The following is a 22967-nucleotide window of genomic DNA, read 5'->3' as shown; positions in this document are numbered from 1 at the left end:
AGGTTTTGGCGGTCTGCCAAGCGGAACAATCGCGCGCTAGAGGCGTTCTGCCTCTCCTTTGATTCCCCTGGCCAGCGCTGCATCCCCTGAGCCGGCAATTCAAAATCCTGACCTCCTTTCAGGATTTTTGTGCTCCCTGACGCCCTGGGGCCATCTGGTCGGCCCAGGTTTGAAATAATTTGCATAGGCTCTGCCTAGAGTGCTGCAGGCTGCTCCCTCCACGTTATATATTTTATTCTGGTGCCTTACAGCCTGCTGGGGTTTCGCACTCCCCCTGATTGTAGTCTTTGACTACCCCAGATTACATTTACCCATACTGTCTATCAAGATGGCTCACTCATTTTCATATGAGGAGGAGGAATATTTTGGCGACGACGCCACTTCCTTGGAAGAAAAGTTGGTGGGTGCCCTGGACAATAGCGTTCAGCTATCTGTGAATGAGGCTCTGGCTAAAGCTTTGGGACCCCTTACACAACATTTTGAGAGCTTTGCTCGCCAAAAGTGATGGTTTCCTCCCATACCCCCGGCTGAAGATGCCCATAAAGATGCACATCAAGATCTCCCCTCTACCTCCAAGGGAAAATCTAAACTAAAGAAATGGGCTCATTCAGATCTCTTTGACAAATTAACCACCTCTATCCACAACGAACATGGTTATAGCTCTGCCAAGCCTACAGGAGGCCCAAGATTCAGATCAGTCTTCTGATCAATCCTCTTCAGATTCCTCTTCAGATTCAGAATCTGACTCTGCTAGGAGTGGGCTCCCGGGCCCTAGTAAGCGCAAGAGGCCTGACAAGGCTAAGAACCTTGCCTCCAAGACTCTTCGAGGTCTCAACTTCAATCCTGAGGACTTTGTCCACCCTCGATCCTCCAGCTGGACCCCTCCCCCTGAGGTAGCACTTTACATGCAAGAGCATATTAGAGCTAGCTTTGACAAGTAAGTAAGGGCAAGACTACGTGCGGAATGCCCTAGACCGGATTTGGAGGGTAAGGTCACTGACACACCGGACATTGATCCCACAATGGTCACGTTCCTGAAGAAGTTGGCAAAGGACCCCAAGAAGGGCCTAGATGGAGCATGGAGATCGTATCAAGACAAACTGCTTGACCTCGCGGGCCTGCTAGCAAAGATTCTAGAACTAGCATTAATTTCTAAAGAATCGAACACCCCCATTGACCCGGATATCCTAGTGGGTTGGGCCCAACGATCTATTTGCCTCCTGGGTAATGCAAACGTTGCAATCTCGACAGAAAGAAGACGCTCTATCTTGATGGGCATTGATCCACAGCTCAATGAACTGGCTTCCTCTGAAGCAGGTCAAGTAGCCCAAGGTCTCCTCTTCGGTGCTCCTTTCATTAAGGATTTGTCTAAATTCGCAGCTACCTTTAATTCCATGGACAAGGCTCAGTTATCTCTAAAAAAGGTTTTCAGAGAGACTCTTTTTCGGAGGGCCGGACGTATGCGGGTCGCTCGTCAGGCCGCTCCTACTATCAAGGCCCCAGACGCAATTCCTTCTCCTGTGGCTGGGGTTACCACAGAGACCAACAAGCGGATTCCACTTTCTACCCCTCTCGCCCCTGTGGAGGGAGAGCCCGCTTCCGCAAGAACTTCTATAAGGGACAGCAAGGATCCTCCCAAGATGCCTCCACTTCAGGTGAGACTCATTCCTTTCTCAGATGTAATTCTGGGTGGCAGGGTCCAAACATGTCTATTAGAATGGAAGAAAATAACCAAGGACCCTTGGGTGTTAGAGACCGTTCACGGTTTCAAGCTGGAGTTTTATCATTCCCCTGTTCAACATTTTTTCCATCTCCCTCCCCATTTTTCCAGTCGCGAACAAGAGGTAATAGATTCAGAGATTCTTTCCCTTCTCAAGAAAGGAGCTATTTGCCTTTCAGATCCCCACCCAAGAGGGTTCATCAGCCCCATCTTTCTGGTAGGCAAGAAGGGCGGCGGTTCAAGACTGGTTCTAAACCTCAAGGATTTCAATGCCTGGATAGTTTACAGCATTTCAAGATGGAGGGAATCCACCTCCTAAGAGACATCCTACAGGAAGGAGATTGGATGGTCTGTCTAAATTTAAAAGACGCTTACCTAAGCATTCCTATCTTTCCTCCCCATCGACGTTTTCTTCAGTTTTTCTGGATGAACCACTGCTTCGAGTTTCAGGTTCTCCCATTTGGCCTTTCATCCGCTCCTTGGTGCTTTACCAAGGTGATGAGACCAGTAGTGGAATCCCTGTGCGGCAAGGGAGTTTGCCTAATCGTCTATCTCGATGATCTGATAATTATGGTCCAGGACCTGATGGTCATGCAAGATCACTTGTCTTGGACAATCAACCTGCTTCAGAATCTGGGTTTTCTGATCAACCAACCCAAATCTTGCCTCATTCCCTCCCAACAGATGGAGTTCTTGGGATTCCAAATAGACTCAGTGAAAACTCTTTTGATTCTTCCTCCCCAGAAGATTCGCAATATAAAGAAAGAGTTGAGGCTTCTTCTATCCAAACAGAGTGTGTCCTTGAGGGGCTTAGCCGGATGGTAGGTCTTTTATCCTCCTTGATTCAGGCCATTTTTCCGGTCCCCTTTGCTACAGGGCCCTGCAGCGTCTCAAGATTTCTCCCCTTCAGAAGGGCCTTTCTTATTCAGACAAGGTTCCTCTGTCGGCGGAAGCTCAATCAGAGATATTGTGGTGGTTGAACCACATGGAAGCCTGGAATGGACGGGCAATATTCGGCTCCTCACCGGATGTGATTCTGGAGTCGGACGCCAGCAGATGGGGCTGGGGAGCTCGTTGTGGTTCTCTGACAACGGGAGGTCGTTGGTCGCAGGAGGAGCTTCACCTCCACATCAACTGCCTGGAACTACTTGCCGGTTCCTTTGCGATATGGAGTCTGTCACCCCTGAAATCAAATTGTTGCATTCTTTTGAGAATGGACAACATACCTGCGGTCAGGTATGTGACCAAACTGGGTAGTACGAGATCTCAGATTCTTGCGCAGATTGCCAAAGAGTTTTGGCAATTCTGTCTTCAGCACCGCATCTCAGTGATTGCGGAACACCTTCTGGGAGTGAACAACACTGTGGCGGACTGGAACTCCAGATTCCTGCGGGATGGCAGTGACTGGAGAATCCTCCCAGGGGTGTTTCTTCACCTCCACCAGTTGTGGGGCCCGTTTTCCATTGACCTCTTTGCCTCGAGACTGAACCGTCATCTCCCATTATGTTTCAGTTGGAGACCAGATCCGGAAGCAGCGGCCACGGATGCCTTCCTCCAGGACTGGTCCCTCCATCGGGGATATGCATTTCCTCCCTTCAGCATGATCTCTTGAGTCTTGTCCCAGGTTCGCCGACAGAAAGTGGTAATATCCCTGGTGACTCCCCTTTGGAGAGCTCAGGCCTGATTTCCTCTAGCTCTGGAGTTGTTGTGCAATTTTCCTCTTCTGATTCCTCTTCAGTGCAATCTGTTGCTGGACCCTCTCGGGAATCCTCATCCTCTGATTATGTCGGACCAGCTACAGCTGGTAGCGTGGAAAATTTCCGGAGACAATGGCTTATGCCAGGCATTTCTAAACAGGCTTCAATCTTCATCCATCAGGCATGGTCATCTTACACACATAAACGTTATGCCTCCTCCTGGAAGCGATGGGTTAATTGGTGTGCGGAACAGGATTCCGATCCATTTAAAGCGGATGTCAATCTCGTAGCTAATTATTTAGCTTCCCTGGCGGCTTCAGGTCTAGCTTACAGACCTGTCAATAATTATAGATCTTCCATTTCGGCTGGCCACATTCCAGTATCAGGTAAACCTATTGGTGAACACTTTATAGTTTGCAAATTGATGAGAGGTTTTCGTCTTGCTAAACCTCCTCTCTCGTTACTCATCTCTTTGGGATGTTAACCTTGTTCTGTTGTTTGTTTCCTCTTGGCCTGACAATAGATTGTTGTCACGTAAACAACTTTCGGCCAAGCTTGCTTTACTTCTGTGTCTAATTTTGTGTAAAAGAGTTTCTGATGTTAGAGCTCTGGATCTTGCTGGAAGAATGTTCACTCCGACTGAAGTCTCCTTTGCTATTTTCAGACATACTAAGACAGGTACCTCTTCAGTTTCCTATCTTGCATTCCCGCACAACCCCAAACCTTGTGTGGTTCAGTGCTTGAAGGCTTATGAGTCGTGTACAGAAGAGCTCAGGAAAGACCCGGGTGGCCAGCTTTTGATTGCTCTTCAAAAGCCTTTCAACCCTGTCTCGTCAACTACTCTAGCGAGATGGATTAAATGGATTCTCGTTGAAGTTGGTGTTGACGTTTCCATCTTTGGAGCTCATTCTGTTCGTGGAGCTATGGCTTCGAAATCTTTCTCTTTGGGAGTTAGGTTATAAGACATTATGAGAGCAGCAGACTGGTCTGCTGAGTCGACTTTTAAGACTTTCTATTACAAACCCATTGTAGATATAGCATCAGTGGTGGTAAGTCAGCTTTAAACTAGCATAATACGAAGCCTCCGGTCCTGAAATAGAATAAAAAAAATTCTAGCTAACGCGTCAAGACTTTTCAATTCTATTAAGGACATGGAGGCAAGGATTATCCCACCCAGATTACAGGACTAACTATATTTAAGAGTTGAGTATTTTAAGATTTATTTATTTATATTCCGTTTTTTTCTTGCATTCCCTCCCATTGCATATGTTGACTATGATATTGATGGCTATGATATTTCCGTAGTCTATGACTGGCTATATTTCTGTTCTCTAGGTTTTGACCAGAAACAATGAGACGTTGGACATTTGCTGGATTCACGAGTCGTTTTTCTCCTGGACTCTTGCTTGGGTTAACAACATGATCTGTGGATTTCATTTGGGATCCTTCCTTTATTGGCTTTTCATATTGAGTTTGGTTCAGCATTTGCAAAGAAAGAGGAAGTTCATTATCCTCGTTGAGTTATATATGTATGGACAGTCTCTATGGTTATGACGTATTGTATTGAATGTTGGGATATGTTTTGTTTTTGATACTCTCTTTTGATTGGCTGCTATAAAAATAAAGCATAGAGAGAGAAGCATAATCCTCGCCTCCGTGTCCTTAATAGAATTGAAAATTCTTGACACATTAGCTAGAAAAAAAAATATTGTTGAAACTGTTGCTGTTACCTAAAACAAAGCGGCAAGGTTAAACAGCTGATTTCTAGATGTCTTTTATCAAACAAACAAAAAAAGAAATAGAAAGAAAGGGAACAAAGGATTATTAACTTTGGCCTTTGAAGAAAAATATTTGAAAAGACCTTATGTAATATTTAGTAACTGCTACAGCCACACTGAATGTGAATCTTGAGACTATAAACAACAATATTTTGACAATGGAAGCACTAAAGAGGATGTTAAAAGCCCAAAGCAAACAAATATCAAGTGAAGGAGACCGTAGTAAAATCAAAGGTCTCGGTGGATTACAGGCCTAGTACAGTCATATGAAGCTGCCCACTTACAACCATGTTTGAAAGCTGCCCTGGAGAGATAAGCTTTAAGGAACATACTAATCGCTCAGCTACTAACTATGCCCATAAATGAATACGGGGCACATTGGAAGGACATTCCCAAATTACCGGTAAGTGTCGTTGATGTGCAATCTTTCCAGAATCGACTATTCACGTCATATGTTGTAGTCCTGCACTGCTCGATCAGAGATGGGTTTATCTTAGGCCCGTTTTACTTCAAACGGGTATAAGAACATGTAACAAGGTCATGAAATTCATTTATTCATTTGTGACTCTAAAAGGCCTGATCCAGATCGGTAAATTCATGGCCATTGCTGGGTGGAGCCTGCATGACGCCACAGTGGCAGATCAGAGACATTAAAAAGCCCTTCTTACACGCTTTTTCCATGTACTCCAGTCCTCAATGTTTCCAGCTGTACAAATACATGGTTAATTGGCAGGAAGATGCGAGCTGCATTATAGTGATCACCTACATACTCACCGCCTCCGACCCTATGCATAAATTGGTTGCTACAGTGAACTTTACATAAGGGGCCATTTTGTTTTATATATCTCACTTTAGGGTATGGGCCTGTAAGCATGTCAGTTTTGTGATATGCTTTTAAGTCTCTCACCTGCATTTTTATGCATCAATCTAGTTTATCATTCTCATATTAAAAATGCCTTTGGGTTTTTATTGACAGTTTTGTAATCCTAGCAGATTTACAATGCTGGCTGCTGCTCTAATGCAAAGTAATAATTCTTCAGGGAACTCAACCTGTCCCTGAATTATCGTCATCTACATGAAACAAGGAACAAGGTTATATGTTATCACTTTTAAATATGTCTTGCTGTTGATTCTTTTTATCCTGAATATGATTCTGACTTCTTTTGTAATGGTTTTAAGTAACTATATAGTAAACAAACAAACAACATAGACCTTGTGAATTATGGCTAAGGAATCTACTTCTCAATGTTTCCCTGTGTCTGCCTTCCATGAGGATGTTCTTAAGAGATACTTTGACTGGGAACTTAAATCTACCCTAAAAGAGTCTGTGGAAGCTGTTTTCACAAAGAGGAAGAGGGATTCTCCCTCTCAGGTGGACTTTTTCTCCTTTTCTGAGGAAGAGTCTCTTGATATTGTTAAGAAAAGAGATATGGGGCCTCATTATTAACATGGCGGTCCAGACCGCCATGCTGGCGGCGGATATTACCGCCACCGGCATGGCGGTCTGGACCGCCATATAAACAACAAGGGAAGACCGCCACAGGCCGCCCTCCGCCACCGCCAGGCTTCCGCCGACAGGCAGTCTGACGATGGCGGATTTCTCTATCCGACAGGGCAGCGCTACAAGCAGCGCCGCCCTCCGGATAGAGAACCCTTGTTCCTCCAGCCTTTCCCTGGTGTTTTTCCCCACCAGGGAAAGGCTGGCAGAAGGGGTGCTCTGGGGCCTCCCTGGGGGCCCCTGCACTGCTCATGAACTTGGCATGGGCAGTGCAGGGGCCCCTGTGCACAGCCCCGTCGTGCAGGTCGGCAGTGATCTGCGCAACGGGTGCTGCTGCACCCGCCGCACTGTGGCATTGACGACGGCTCCATGTGGAGGCGTCGGCAATGTCCTGTCCCAGCATTCCGCTGGGCCGGCTGGTGGAAACACTGGCCGGCGGAGTCTCAAGGGGGCTGGCGGTCTATGTTTAGACCGCCAGCATGAACACGGTGGGGAATCCCCCCGTGTTCATAATGACCCCCATAGTCTCTAAAAAACCTAAACATCTACAAGGGTGGTACCAAGAGTCGATAAAGACCTGAGACAAGGTAGCCTAAGCGCTACAACAGGCCATGGTGACCAGTGCGGCACAATTAGTAAGAGCGACCATGTTGGCGCAATGTAGTTAGGTGTACCTTGCAGCACAAGTTGAATGAGTGGTGTTCATGGCACAAAAGATAGTAAATATGCCCAAAATACAGATACTGATGATTTGATTTATGAGAGCGATTTAAAACAAATGTGCGAATATGTATTTGATCCACAGGAGATTTTTGGAAACTGACTTCCTAGATGAGGATTTGTAACAGCCTTCAACATCGAAGGCTATCAAAGACTTATCGGGTGCAGATATGTTTAATCCTTCTCTCATTATTCATCCAAGAGGGTCAGACTTTTGGCCTATGGAACACATGACTTCCTTCATTACGTTGTGGATTCGTAAGTCTCTTGATAGGAAGAGTCGTAATCTGATGAGGTTTGAATGCCCAAGACCATTCCTGGATAACAAATCAGGAATAACTCGAAAACTGGAGCCACAGTTAATGACTTTCCTTTTTAAATCAGGGAAAGACCATAGGAAGGGCCTGGAGCACTGCCTTAAGCAGTGCCAGGATAGAGTATTGGACATCCTGGCTCCAGTAGCCAGAATCTTAGACATGGCTGAGGAAGCTAGCTTTAAGGAAATGCCTGTGAATGTTGAACTACTCAGGGATTTGAGCCAACAGATATTATGTTTGCTTGGAAATGCCAATGCTGGGTTAATAGCTGAAAGGAGAAGAGCCATCCTTATGAGGATAAATCCTAGGTTGCACAACCGAGCGAACAAGTAAACTCCAAGTGGCCTGATTGGTATACTTTTGGTGAAAGTTTTGTTAAAATATTAGGCAAGTACATTTCCACGTTTACTGCCTCCAGCAGGGCCCAATCTAATATGCACAGCATGTTTAACAAAAATATTTTTGGAAGCGCTAAAAGGGGGAGAATGGCTGTCAGCTGTGGGTCACAAAGGTCCCAATATTACTACCAAGATCAAGGGGGCTATGGAAGGAGTTCCCATTCCAATTTTGGCTTCTTCCCACAGAAAGGACAAACCTCTCACTCCTGTGGCAGTGGGGGAAGGTCCCAAGGAGCTGGAGATCAAGGTAAGTTTCAACCCTTTACTTGGTTCTCCCCACAAAAAGGTTGGGGGAAACTTACGATTCTTGGCTCATAACCGGTTTGCCATAACAAAAGATTCCTGGATGTTTCAGACCATGAAAGGTTTCAAAATAGAATTTTGGGACACTCCTTACTTAAGTTATCATCCAAGAGAGTTATCATTAGATCAGGACCAAATGACACTGGTAGATACAGAAGTGACTCAAATGTTACTCAAAGGGGCAATAACCAAGGTTGTGGAGTCAGAGAAGAGTTTTATCAGTACTATTTTCCTAGTCAAGAAAAAGGACAAAGGTTGGCAATCTGTAATAAACCTAAAGGTATTAAAACATTCTTAGTATACAGGCATTTCAAGATGGAAGGGATCCATCGCTTGTGAGACATTTTACAGGACAAAAAGTGGATGGTGAAATCGGATCTAAAAGACGCCTACTTCACAATACCCATAGATGTAAGTTCTCAGACGTTTTTACAATTCGTATGGAGGGGTATTCTGTACCAATTCTTCTGTCTTACCTTTGGTCCATCATCAGCTCCCTGGTGCTTCACAAAGGTGATGTGCCCAATAGTTGCTTTCTTGAGGAAGAGATGAGTGCGCTTAATAATTTCCCTAGACAATATATTACTGATGTGTCAAGATCAGGGGAATTACTGAAGCACATGATGTGGAGAAGGTATCTCCTAGAGGCCTTAGAGTTCGCTATCACTGTAGAGAAGTCAGTTTTGATTCATACACATTTGGAATTTTTGGGGTTTCAGGTGGATAGTAGTATGGCCCAGCTCTGTCTCCCTCAGAAGAAACGTATGAAAATAAAGAAGAACGTAGATCATGTCCTAGCAAAGGAAGTGGTGACCTTGAAGGATCTGGCAAGGGTAGGACTTCTTCCATCCTCCATTCTGGCTATTTTCCTAGGCCTATTACTTGAATTTGGTAATATCCCTTCTGGAAAGTTTGGGTTGTGTAATCAACAAGGAAAAGTAAATTCTTCTCCCTTCTCAATCACTAGAATTTCTAGGTTTTACGATAGATACAGCGAATGTGCTTCTTCTCCTTCCCTTGAAAAAGATAACCAAAATTTGAAAGGAAATAGAATATGTTCTCAATCAGGATTCCTTAACTCTGAGGGAGCTGGCAAGACTTTTGGGCCTATTGTCCTCTTCCATTCAGGCAATTTTCCCAGGCCCCTTGCAGTACTCTACTCTGCAGGGAATAAAAATGAGTGTTCTCCGATAAAGCTTATGGTGTGGGAACAAGGTTTCACTAGCTCAAGCGGCAAGGACAGAACTAACTTGGTGGCTACACAATTTGGATGCCTGGAATGGTTGTTCTCCAGATTTCTGTTTAGAACACAAAATCAGCTTAAATGCAGAATATTTGCCTGGGAAGGTGAATGTTTCTGTGGACTGGATTTCAAGATTTTTAAAGGACAACAGCGATTGGAAACTGAACAAGAAGTGTTTCAGGAAAATATTCCAAGCTTGGGGTCCATTAGAGATAGATCTTTTTGCGAGCAAACTGACTTTTCAATGGAAGTAATACTACAGTTGGATGCCAGACATGGGTGCTCTAGCGGTGAATGCACTCCTTCAGAGCTGGAAGGGAATGAATGCATAAGTGTGTCCACCCTTCGCAATGATCCAAAAAGTTATTCGGAAAGTGAGACATGAAAAAAACTCCCTTAGTCTAATAACTCTGTTTTTGGTCTGCAAGTGCGGTTTCCAATTACTTTGAAACACGCTTGCGACATTCAATTTTTTCTACCTATCATGGAGGGTCTATTGAAAGACATAGATGGAAGGGAACATCCGCTTGTCCAGACAGGACTTTGAACCTTCTTGCATTGAAGGTGTCAGGCGATTCTCTGAGATGTCAGGTCTTTCGGGAAGAGCTACAGAGCTCCTCGAGGAATCTTGGACTCCAGGGACCCGATACAGATATAAAGGAATTTGGAGGATCTGTATACGTTGGTGCTTGGAAAGAAACTTGGATCCTGTGGAGGCTCCTGTAGTTGAGGTGGTTAATTTCCTGGTACACCGATTTGATGGAGGTCTAAGTTATAGGACTATTAACTGCTACAGATCTGCTATATCTGCTGGTCACAATATGGTTAATGGTAGAAGTTTAGGGAAGAATGTTTGGGTTGTCAAGTTCTTAAGAGCATCAGGTTAAGTAGACACCCCAGACCGAGATATCAAACTTTGTGGGATGTCAATTTGATTCTTACCTTGTTTTCTGGTTGGCCATGTAATAGATATTTGGAAACAAAGCAACTTACCATGAAACTTGCATCCTTATTGTGTTTCATTTCTTGTTGTGGAGTTTCAGATGTCAAAGCATTGGAGGTAAGTAACAGAATTTATGACCCAATTGGGGCTACATTTGATATAACTAAAAGAACAAAGACTATGGGGCTCATTATGACATTGGTGCTAAATACCGCCTACCACCACAGTGACGGGCGCCAACATAACGCCACAGTGGCTACCATCCGTCTGCCATATTATGAGCACTGCCTAACGGAAACCCGGCAGTGCTCATGGTGGTGGATGGTGGTAAGCTTGTGCTGCTAACATCAGCACCGCCCCGCCAGAAGGACTCCACCAGCCGTTTTATGACCAGTAATACAGCCTGTCGTTGTTCTGCTAGCGGGGCACTCCTGGTGGTAGCAGCGCCCCTTCCCTGTCGGACGAACTCCTCGCTGGACAAGGTATTTCGGGCGTCTGACAGGGGAGGAGGGTGGGTGGGTTTGGGTGTTGTGTGTTTGTGGCTGAGCATGTGCATGAATGTGTGTATGTGAATGCATCTGTGTGTTTTGTATTGTTTGCGTGGTTGTATGCGTGTGAGTGAATGCGTGTAGAAATGGTGAAGTGATTGCGTGTCTGCATGTCAGTGTGATTGTGTGTAAGAATGTGTGTGAGTATGTCTGGAAGTATGCATGTATGACTGCGTGTATGCCAGTGTGTGTATGAATGCCTGTATGCCAGTGTAAGTGAATGGGTGTATGGATGGTGTGTGTGGGTGTCTGTGTGTGTGTATGCGGGGTGGGGGGGTGGGGCACTGTGACACTAGTGGGGTGGGGGAGGGGGGCTGAAGTGTGCAAGTGTGGCTATAGGGGGTGGGGTCAGTAGGGTGGTGTGTGCGTTTCTGCAGGTGTTTGCGTGTATGGGGTGGAGGGGTGTGAATGGATTGGAGGGGGTGGGGAGGTGAGTGAGTGGATCGGAGGGGGTGGGGAAGTTAGTTTGTGTATCAGGTGGGCGGGGTGAGTTTGGATGAAGAGGGAGCCACCTGCAGGTGACAGGGAAGGAATTCCCTGTCACCTGTACGGTTAATGCCACGAAAGCCATGGTGGTAGGCCGGCTCATAATGCCATGGGCGGTACTATGTCGGTCGCCGGGCTGGAGCTAGACAGCCAACCCGTCAATCTCATAATGTGGCGGTATGTACCACCAGCCTGTTGGCGGAAATACCGCCACATTATCCCTGGCGGTCAGAAGACCGCCTGGGTCATAATGAGGGCCTATGTCTGATACTATCTTTTATACAAGATATGATGCATGCAGAAAATTGTGTGTGGTTGATTGCATGAGGGAATATGATTCCCATATGAATGAGTTTCGACCTGATGGTGTTAATCAATTTTAATCTGTTTTGTGAAACCCTTTCAAGCGGTCACCACAGCAACAAATGCTAGGTGGGTGACATATACTATGCAACAAGCTGGTGTTGACGTCCAAACCTTTTGTGCACATTCATTAAGAGGCGCTATGGCGGAAGATTGGAGGACATTATGAAAGCGGCCGATTGGTTAAATGCTTCCACATTTGATAAACATTATTGTAAAACTATCAAACACATGTCTGATGTGGTTTTGGAGGGCTACCAACATGAATAATGGTAGCCTCCAGTCTTGAAATTAAATAGCGATTCTCAAACGTTTAATGCCAAGATGATCTGAATTTCATTAAAGGCACGGAGGTTAACACTGTACCTCCCTCACCTCCCAGTTATTAAGTTAAAATTGAAAAAAAAGAGAAACACATTAATTTAAAAATGCTATTGAACTATGTTATTTGTTTGTTATATACTTTCTTTGGTTTGATTCCTCTAACAATTTTCTCTTTCAGATAATTCTCAGAAATTTGGCTCTTCTGACCCCGTTTTTAGTCATTGGTCCCAAATTTACACGCAGACTATGATTTTAAATATTTTTTTAGGTTGAGTGCAAGCGTTTGACCTTGTGTATACTTTTAGTATACTTCTTATGGCTTGAAGTGGTTTAATTTGTTGGTTGCAGTGTCCTTTAAAACTTCCTGCTTGCTAGTGGTCAGTTCTGCCTTTTTCTCCCTCCTTTTTCTGTTTCAGCGCAGTGACCAACTACTGTATTATTCCACTTTGGTTTCTTTATCTGTTCCTGGGACAGACTACTTTTGTCATTTCTTAGTTGCTCACTTTTCACTGTTGGTGTTTTAGGCTGGTAGATGCCTGTGTTTTATTGCAGCATTTTGTTCCTCCCACATCCTCCCATGTCTCTGACATTTGTTTTGGCTTTATTCCAGTGCTGTCCTAGTTCACCTCTGGCTCCTAAAATAAGGTTATTTTACAAAAGAAACACCAAGTGCCTAAACATTTAGCTTACTGCTGCGAAAGCAGCAATATGCCTTTCTGGTAAAATGTAACTAAACCTAAAAGCAATGATGTGAATCTTGCAGAGCATCATCTGGAGTCTCTCTCCAGCCCCCCTCCCTGCCAGCCCTCAGAGACATCCGCACACAGGGCATTGCTTTTCTCCTTTATTGGGGCCATAAATCTTCTCGGACTGCTCTGCTATTGTTAACTTCATTAGAGCTTTGTTGAAATGCAAGGCAAAAAATGCTTGCAAGACTTTTCATTCTGTTCACATAAAAAGAAAAATACTTTTCCAGAATTATTTTCTGATTTCTGTTCAGACGTTTACACAAGCTAGTGCAATCATCTTCTCATCTCTCCTCAGGGACTTGTGATTTCTGATGTCATTAGCTGCCAGTGACCACCAAAACATGGCAGGAAAAGATGAAATTATGAGGCAGGGTTGATCAATTTATATGGCAAGAAAAGACCAGTTTGGAATTTACAATGCCAATAGCTCTAACTTAAGAAAATGCGAGACCTATTGCATTGCAAATGCTTGTTTTAGGTAGTTGGGTGGAAATGGCAAATACTCTGCAAATAGTTGCAGTGCCATGGTGCACTCTGATTGGCTGTTATAAAATGAATATTTTGGAGATTATTTAATAAGGTTTTCTCTGGGTGCTCACATGGTGCAAAACAACGCAAAGCATTGTGTCTAGTTATTTATTATTATAATAGTGTGTGGGGACAGCACAAGGTCGTGCAGCACTCTATGAGCGCTTATGCCTCCAAATCTAGGCCCTTTTTTTAAAGTTTTCAAACTCCATCCTGTACATGAGAGTATATCAGCCATATAATCACCTCTGTGGCTATCAGTGCTCATCCCACACACCTAGAAAATGTCAATATTTACCACTAAAATTAAGCGTCCCAGCGTCCAAAGATTTGGAACTTCGGTAAATAGCGTCCAAAGATTTGGAACTTCGGTAAATAAAGGCTGAACACGAGGATTTCATACAAAATTGAAATGCATTTTATAGTACCATCAGCTTGGTCCAAGGAGTTTTGAAGGCTTGGCAAAAGAACATTTTTCTATTTGGGTGCTACATTTTATTAGCAACAAGGTAACTTGTTGCACTCTGGGGCCCTCTTATGACCGTTACCAGTGGTGCCATAAACAAGCTGCTTCTATCTGCCTTAAAGCCGCATCTGCACTGATTACCATAATTACACATCTAGAGGGGTATTCTATTTTACAAAAGCTACTAACTTTCAGCTTGTCTCATTATGTAATTGGAAAATACAAAAATGTACAGATAAAACTTAAATTAAGTAACACTGTTGTTACATCTAAGAATTAAGAACCTTGGAAATTGGACTGTTATGGCTGGCATTGAAACTTTGAGGTCATGGACATCAATTCATCAAAATTTCAAAAGTAGCGGAGGTGACATCACACGCCCTTTGACCTTCATTTCATTTACACACACATGCTTACACATATACTTACACACACTCTCTCTCAGGTGAACACTCTCTCACCTGCAAGCATGCACATTTAAAAACATTTTTTACTTACCTCAGCTGCCAGTGATGATCATATCCAGCTAATTCTACTACATGTTGTATTACACTAATAGTGAATACTGCAATATTATTCACTATTAGTGCAATAACAAAATGACAGAAAACAAAGAGTGTAGCCCCAACCGACATCCATAAGGAAGAACTGCCACTGTGTTCCTGGAACTGATTTTGCCACCTCTCAGTCCAGGGGTCGCATTGGCAGTGCCAGGGGCCACAAGGGGCAAACCAGGGGCCTCAGCTGCAACCTCTGACGACCCCTAAAAGACATCCATGCTTAAGGTCCTCATTGTCAAATACTAATACAGAGAAACATGGAACCCAGGGATCACTACAGTGGAGGTGAAGACTATAAATGGCTAATTTCGGAGGTTTTTAAATGTGGCCACAGAGTTCATTAATGTAATTTTAGACACACACATTCCCGCACACCAAATATCATACCTCGAGGTAGACGATTTGGCCAGGCACTGTAGTGGAATTTGTATTTGCTGCTCTAACTCTTTCTGCCCCTTGATACTGGGGTACGTTGTACAGTGGATTAAAGCTAATTTCACTGCACTTTTGGTAAGTGCCTAATACATTAAAAGAGCTAGTCAACAAAGAACGATGGTGCTCACAGATATAGTGCTTATCTGTTTTTTTCAAGGTTTACCAACGCTACGAGGACCAGTCCGGTCTTCACGTTGTAGATTAAACATGTCCACACAAACGCACTCACATAGATATGTGCGTGCAGGAATATATTCAAAAGCTCAAACAGCCAGACATCTGAACAGTGAGTAAACACTCGCATAATGAATCTTGCTGCGAATCTGGACGGTATATGGTATTTCGAGTTTTGGGTTAAATTCACCCATTATGAGCTCCAACCGTCACATGGCTGAAGAGAACTTTTCCAAGAATATATATAACTTTTATCGCACAAGATGCAGCTGTATTAAAACTCATATTTCACAGGGAACCATGGCAATGCGAAAAATATTTCACAGCTCTGTACTAGCGTCATCATAATGATACCCCCAAACCACTTTTCAGAGCTTTACCATTGTGAGCTGTTTAATCAACATTCTTTTCTTGAAAGGTAACCACAACCTGAACATTCTAATTCGAAACAGGGTTAATTGTGAGCTGCACGACTTCATAATCTCTCCCTTCTACAGATAGAATATGCTTTTAACAAAGCAAAGGATTTTTCTTTAAAGTTCTATATCCTTACCTTGATTACCTTGCATCTGATCTGTGCTGACACCATGTGGCTGTTCCGGAGATTGCCCACCCTGAACATCAGGCATAGCCGCCCATCACGCTGGGAGATGACCGCATCATGGCTGAACATGAGGGTCTCTGCCCTCTTCTTGGGCTGGGACATCTTGATGAACATGCAACCGATGAGGAAGGCGTCGACTATAGAGCCCAACAGTGACTGGAAGAGGAAGAGGATGATGCCCTCTGGGCACTTCTCTGTGATGTACCTGAAGCCATAGCCAATGGTGGCTTCGGTCTCGATAAAGAAGAGAAAGGCAGAGGGGAAGTTGTAAACGTTAGCCACACAGGGAGTGTAGTTGTGATCATGAGCGCGGTTGAGGTCTCCACGGATGTAGGCAATGATCCACCACATGGTGGCCATGACCAGCCAGGCGATGGTGTAGGTGAGGATGAAGATGAGCAGGTTCCATCTCCACTTGAGGTCCACCAGAGTGGTAAAGAGGTCACTCAGATACCTGCTGCTCTCACCCCCCAAGTTCCCGTGCTGCACGTTACATCGCCCATTCTTGTCCACGAAGCGTTGTCTCTTCTTCCTGGCTGAGGGGGTGTACCCACTGCTGCCTCTTGAAGTGTTCACCACCTGGTACTCCTCCCCAAACTTCCTCCTCAGGGCAGACATTGCTCCGGTGGACGGCCGGACACTGGCTGGGCTAGACGTGGCCATGGATGGATTTGACTGCTTCCCAGGGGAACAGCATGTTTATTGATCAGATGGTGCTCAGTGCTTATCTAGATGGGTGCAGGTCAACTTAGATTCTGGTCTGAGCGCCATCCAGAGGAGTCAGTAAAACCAAATGGGGGGGGGCTTGCTGCTGTGTGTTGGGGCATCATGATTGCTCCCAAAAGTAACAGTGAGCTCTCAGTCCCAGACGGAGTGGGACACACATTCCTCTCAGTCTGTGATGTAGCGCGGTGGGTATCTCTTGAGCAAGGATAGAGTTGAAAACACAACCAAGATATATCAGGCTACAACGCTCCAAGTCCAAGTGATAACTTGCCTCACCCTTACCGCCCAAAATATAACACTCTACAATTCTCCAAGCCCTAATTATAGACCATTACAGCTTGTCCAGTGCCAGATATGTCACTTTATAATTTGGGCAGTCCGGCAGAGCTGCATGTTAAAGCTTCTCTAAATCAGATGTTGCATGCTAGAGGTCTCCCACCCAGTCTATGAAGGTTAGAGTTTTCCCACACAGACTACGAAGGTTAAAACTCTCCTGTCCAGATTTCGGATGTTAGAGCTCGTCCACCCAGATTCTGGATGTTGAAGCCTCCTTAGATCCCAAATTGTGAAGATTAGATCTCTCTTAACCAGATTGTGAAGGTTAGAGCTCTCCCATCGAATTTGTGAAGGTTAGAGCTCTCCCACCCAGATGTTGCGAGTTAGAGCTTCACTAGAAACCATATTGTGAAGGTTAGAGCTCTCCAACCCAGATTGTGAAGGTTAGGGTTATCCCACCCTGCTGATTGGCGTTGGAGCTTTCTTAGAACCCAGACTGTGAAGGTTAGAGCTCTCTCATCCAGACTGTGAAAGTCAGAGTTCTCTCATCCAGATGTTAGATGTTGGAGCTTCCTTAGATTCTAGTCTGTGAAGGTTATAGTTTTTCCCACCAGGACTGTGATGAGCAGACTTTCCCACCCAGATGATGGGCGCTAGAACTTCTTTGGAACCCAGACTATGAAGGTTATATCTCTTCCACTCAGATTGTGAAGGTTAGAGCTTTTCCCACCCTTATTGTGAACGTTAGAGCTTTCCCAACCAGATGATGGGCGCTGGAGCTTCTTCAAAACCCAGACTATGAAGGTTAGACCTCTCCCACCCAGGCTGTGAAGGTTAGGGCTTTTCCCACTCAGGTTGTGAAGGTTAGAGCTCTCGCACCCAGATGTTACACTTTGGAGCTTCCTTAGATCTCAGATTGCGAAGGTTATAGTTTTCCTACTCCGGTGTTGCAGGTCAGAGCTCTGCAAGCCCAGGTGTTGAATATTACAGCTCTTCCAAGCCGGATGTTGCACGTTACAGACCTTCCACTCAGATGGTGCGTGTTAAAGCTCTTTCAGCACTCACATAAGCCGAACGTCACAGCTCTCCCGGCCCAGATGTTTCACGTTGGAGTTTTCCTACTCTGATAAAATGCACGCCTGAATTCACCCGGAGCAGAACTTGCACGCTAGAGCTCCCCTAGCCTGAAAATATACCTCAATGTATCCCAAAACACATTTTGCTCGCCGGATTTCTCTTCAAGCAGGTGCTGGCGGGTAGAGGTCTCACAAGCCGATAAACCGCAGTCCAGATATCTCCCACCCTGATGTAGCACTTTACAGTTCTACTGCCGGCCCAGCTGTTGAACATCGGTGCTCTCCAAACACGGATGCTGCAGGCCGGAACTCTCCCACTCCTATATGTATCATGTCAGAGCAGAGCTCACCCTCCGCCCTTCCCAGACACTGCACTTTGAAGCTATCCCAGATCATTTCATTGTACGTGACAGTGAACCCACCATTTCAGATAATACACGTTGCTTTCCCACCAAGTCGGTATGCGCCTCACAGAGCTCCCACAGCGCAGGGCGCTACGTGCCAGAAATGCAGAAATGTATAGTGCTTCCAGTCGTACGTGCACAATCATAAAGCGCTCTTAGAGCACGCAACAGCCCGATGCTAACTTCTGCGCAGATATACGCTAAGGCATAGATCGCTCCCACTTCAGTGGAGCCTCCCAGGCAGGGACCACGACATGTAAAGCTCATCAGCCTTCAGATGCAGCAAAAGACAAAGCCCCTGGCCCCATGAATAAAAAACACCGCTCCAGTCTGAGACGGAGCAGCTCCCCCTCCCAGCAGTGAAATAGAAGGAGCTGAGGGGTGTATGGAGTTCGCGAAATGGTGTCTATTCCGTGGCCCTTGCGGGAGCTCTCTTTGCTGGCTCCATCAGTCGCAGATGATCCTCAGAGCGCCCCTAGAAGCGGTCCGTCGTATACCCGAGGTGTCACAGCTCCAGGCAGCACAATAGAGCTCTCTTTCCGAGATACTCCGAGGTAAACCGCTCTTGGCAACAGAAAACTCCCTAGCCCATTTGAGCCCAAGATGTCCCTTTCCTGACACCTCTCCCAGGCAGTATACGTCCAGGGACAAGAGACACTCGCTGTCCCGCTCTTCCGCCCTGAAATGCCCACAGAGGGGGAGCTCTTCCGCCCTGAAATGCCCACAGAGGGGGAGCTCTTCCGCCCTGAAATGTCCACAGTGGGAGAGCTCTTCCACCTGAAATGCCCACGGTGGGGGAGCACTTCCACCTGAAATGCCACAGAGAGGAAGCTCTTCCTCCCTAAGATGCCTACAGTGGGGGAGCTCTTCCGCCCTGAGATACCCGCAGTTGGGAAGCGCTTCAGCCCTAAGATAGCCACAGTGGAGGAGATCTTCCGCCCTTAGATGCCCACAGAGAGGGGGCTCTTCCGCCCTGAAAAGTCCACAGCGGGAGAGCCCTTCCACCTGAAATGCCTACGGTGCGGGAGCTCTTCCACCCTGAAATGCCCACAGAGAGGAAGCTCTTCCTCCCTAAGATGCCTACTGTGAGGGAGCTCTTCCGCCCTGAGATACCCGCAGTAGGGCGAGCTCTTCAGCCCTAAAATACCCACATTGGGTGAGATTTTCCTCCCTCAGATGCTCACAGAGAGGGAGCTCTTCCGCCCTGAGATACACACTGTTGGGAAGCTCTTCATCCCTAAAATGCCCACAGTGGGGGAGATCTTCAGTCTGATATGGCCCCAGAGGAGAATTCCGGCCGCTGAACACCCCTCGCCCCCGTAAAGTGCGGCCACAACTACCACTCTTAGAGCTTACTTCCAGCCTCAGGTGTCCCCGGCGGAGAGCTCTCTTTAAAACTAAATGCCCCTCCCCATGTTGTACGCATCTAACCCAGATGCACCCACCTCTCGTGGGGCTCCCTCTTTCGGTGTCCCCAATGGAACAATCCTCGAGTCCGTGGGGCCCCCAGTGGGACACCCGTTAAACCTGTGAGCCTTCCAGCCCGAGCTGCGCCAGCGGGGTCTGCCTTCCAGTCCGAGTTCCCCACGTAGGGCGCCTTTCAGTTCAGATACCTCAATGAGAGCCTTCCTGCAGTCTGGATGCCCCGATCCGAGATACTGGTCTTGGGGCGCTCTATGCCCCCGTTGAGCAGCCCTCTTCTCAGGAGCGCTCTGTGCCCCTGTTGAGCATCCCCTGTGCAGCAGCCCTCTTCTCAGCAGCACTTTATGCCCCGGGCGCTCTACAGCCTCTAGTCAGGTACACTCTGCAGCCTCTTCCCAGGAGCGCTCTATGCTTGGGCGCTCTACAGTCTCTTCCTAGGTGCACTATATGCCCGTTGAACAGCCGTCTTCCCAGGAGCGCTCTATGCCCCGTTGAACATCCCCCGTTGCTCAGCCCTCTTCTTAGGAGGCTCTATGCCCCGTTGAGTAGCCCTCTTCTCGGGAGCGCTCTATGCTCCGGGCGCTCTACAGCCGCTTCCCAGGAGCGCTTTTTGCCCCTGTTGAGCATCCCCAGTTGAGCAGCCCTTTTCTTAGGAGCGCTCTATGTATCCGTTCAGATGCCTCTTCCGAAGAGCGCTTTTGGCCCAGTTGTGCCGCTCTCTCTCCGTGCCTGTCGCGCCTCGACGGGGTACCCCATCTTCTATCTATGCCTCGAGCTGCCGGTGCCACTGCAGGCTGTTTCAAAGTAAGGGGCAGCTTCCCTCCACGCCCCGCCGCCCCCAGCGGCTCCGGCAGAAGTACCTGTAGTGCTGCCCTCAGCTGCCCCCAGCCTGCTCTCTCGCAGCCCAGCCTGCACCGCGTCTGGGCTCCGGCTAGGGGTGCTCTGCCTTCCCCGTGCTCAGGCAGAGGGTGGTGGGGGTGGAGGCTGGGTGGGAGGGGTGCTGCTTTCAGCTTCCTTGAAACCGCTCATCCAGTCGGTGCGCTGGGAGCAGGCAGCAGCCTCTGATAACGGGCCTGTCCACCCCTCCTCCGGCTGCACACAGGGGGCGGGGGTACCTTGGCGGGGCCTCGAAGGGGTTCGTGCACTGCACATATGTTCACGCCAGGAGGAGAGTGTGCAGATCTCCCCCCTACCCATGCACGTACTTATTCTGGTCTGTTATTTCTACAACCACCCTGTTCCCTCAAGACTCCTGCCTTCGCGCGACAGTAGCCACAGTGATGAAAGAAACTGGGCGCACAGGAATTGAGCCACACTCGAACGAACACACCTAAGCACGTCCCTCTGGCTCAAATAATTACAGAGCGTAAGGAAGGATGCAATATAAAAAAGTTCTACAGGTGGGAAAGAAACAGGCATCGGATTGTCTAGGTGTACTCTCTGCACACTCCAATACCATTTTTTACTCAATTTTTACTCTTTTCTTTGAGTTATAAGTCACATTTATTATACGAACATGTCATTGTCCAAGCTACAATTAGTGTGTCAGTGTTGTTGCAAAGGTTTCTACTCGAAGGTAATTTGTTTTGTATGCAAACTGAGTTTTAACAGACAGCAGTGTTCACCACCGTGGAAATGTCCCACGACAACTGTTAAACCACAAAGGCTGATCTGTGAATGCTAATTAGTCTCAGGACTAGTCTTAGTGTGTATCAACCTGGCCTTCAAGCTGGGGCACTTTTTAAAATCAAACACTTGGGGCCATATTTATACTCTGTTTGCGCCGGATTTGCGTCGTTTTTTTTAACGCAAATTCGACGCAAAACGAACTCCATATTTATACTTTGGCGTTAGACGCATCTAGCGCCAAAGTTCATGGAGTTTGCGTCATTTTTTAGCGTGGACACCTTCCTTGTGTTAATGATATGCAAGGTAGGCGTTCCCGTCTAAAAAATGACTCCGAGGCATGTGCGCCGTATTTATACTCCCGGGCAAAAATGACGCCCGGGAGTGGGCGGGTCAAAAAAAATGACGTCCAGCCGCTTTTGCGTCGTTTTTTAGCGCCTGGTCAGGGCAGGCGTTAAGGGACCTGTGGGCTCGGAAGGAGCCCAGAGGTGCCCTCCCATGCCCCCAGGGACACCCCCTGCCACCCTTGCCCACCCCAGGAGGACGCCCAAGGATGGAGGGACCCACCCCTGGGACATTAAGGTAAGTATTTTTTTTTTTTTTGTGGCATAGGGGGGCCTGATTTGTGCCCCCCCTACATGCCACTGTGCCCAATGACCATGTCCAGGGGACATAAGTCCCCTGGGCATGGCCATTGGGCAAGGGGGCATGACTCCTGTCTTTGCTAAGACAGGAGTAATTTCAATGGGGGTTGGGAGTAAAAAAAAATGGCGCAAATCGGGTTGAGGTGAAAATTTTGCCTCAGCCTGACTTGCCCCATTTTTTGACGCCCAAGCTCCATTTTCCCCTACGTTGGCGCTGCCTGGTGTAAGTCATTTTTTTTCACGCACACCAGGCAGCTCCGCCGGCTAACGTAATTGAATAAATACGGCGCCCGCATGGCGCTTCAGAATGGCGTTAGCCGGCGTTAACTTTTTTGACGCACAACTGCGTTGGCGCAGTTGTGCGTCGAAAAGTATAAATATGGCCCTTGGTGTCCCAACTTTGTTTTCCCAACATTTAAACGAATCAATGGTATTTCGGATTCTCTTCTTTTTCCCTTTTTTAATATTTTTTTTAATCTAAAATGTTTATTGGATAGAAATAATGTCTCAGATATACATACAGGCCCATATTTATCAAGGTTTTGGATTGCTCTTGCCACACGCAAGGGGTGCAAAGGTGAAGCACAACGTTAGTGAGCTTTATCAAGCTACGCAAGGCCACCTTGCGTGGCCCTGCATGGCTTGATAAATGTATAGAAACACAAGGCAATGCAAATCTGGGCCTTGAGTTATGCGGCAGGGAGGCATTCCATGGGTGGAGCACAGTCCCCGATCTACCATTAGTGGTAGACCTTTGAATGCATCAAAATGCTACGCCTCCGCAGGTGAGGCATAACAAGGAGAAATATCTTTATTTCTTCTTGTTTTTTCCTCTTTCTACTTGTGCTGCATTGTGCAGCACACATAGATACACATAGATACAGGACGATACCTCAAAGGATTGTTTTTGTGCAGAAAGATGCTTTTTCCTGCACAAAA

The 22967-nt window shown here is 46.6% G+C and overlaps 1 protein-coding gene across 1 annotated transcript in view; it reads right to left on the bottom strand.

The window, feature by feature from the left end:
- Positions 1-20970, bottom strand: part of LOC138299508 (G protein-activated inward rectifier potassium channel 1-like) — a 196811-nt gene extending 175841 nt beyond the window's left edge. Inside the window, exon 1 of the mRNA XM_069237781.1 lies at positions 15804-20970. Coding sequence (XP_069093882.1) covers positions 15804-16517 — 714 coding nt within the window. The 5' untranslated portion in view covers positions 16518-20970. The remainder of the gene's footprint in view (positions 1-15803) is intronic.
- Positions 20971-22967: the final 1997 nt, after the last annotated feature.

The sequence above is a fragment of the Pleurodeles waltl genome, chromosome 6, assembly GCF_031143425.1.
Source record: "Pleurodeles waltl isolate 20211129_DDA chromosome 6, aPleWal1.hap1.20221129, whole genome shotgun sequence".
NCBI classification, from domain to species: Eukaryota; Metazoa; Chordata; class Amphibia; order Caudata; family Salamandridae; genus Pleurodeles; species Pleurodeles waltl.
Note: the sequence above shows the minus strand (reverse complement) of the source record. Positions and strands in the feature narration are given on the sequence as shown.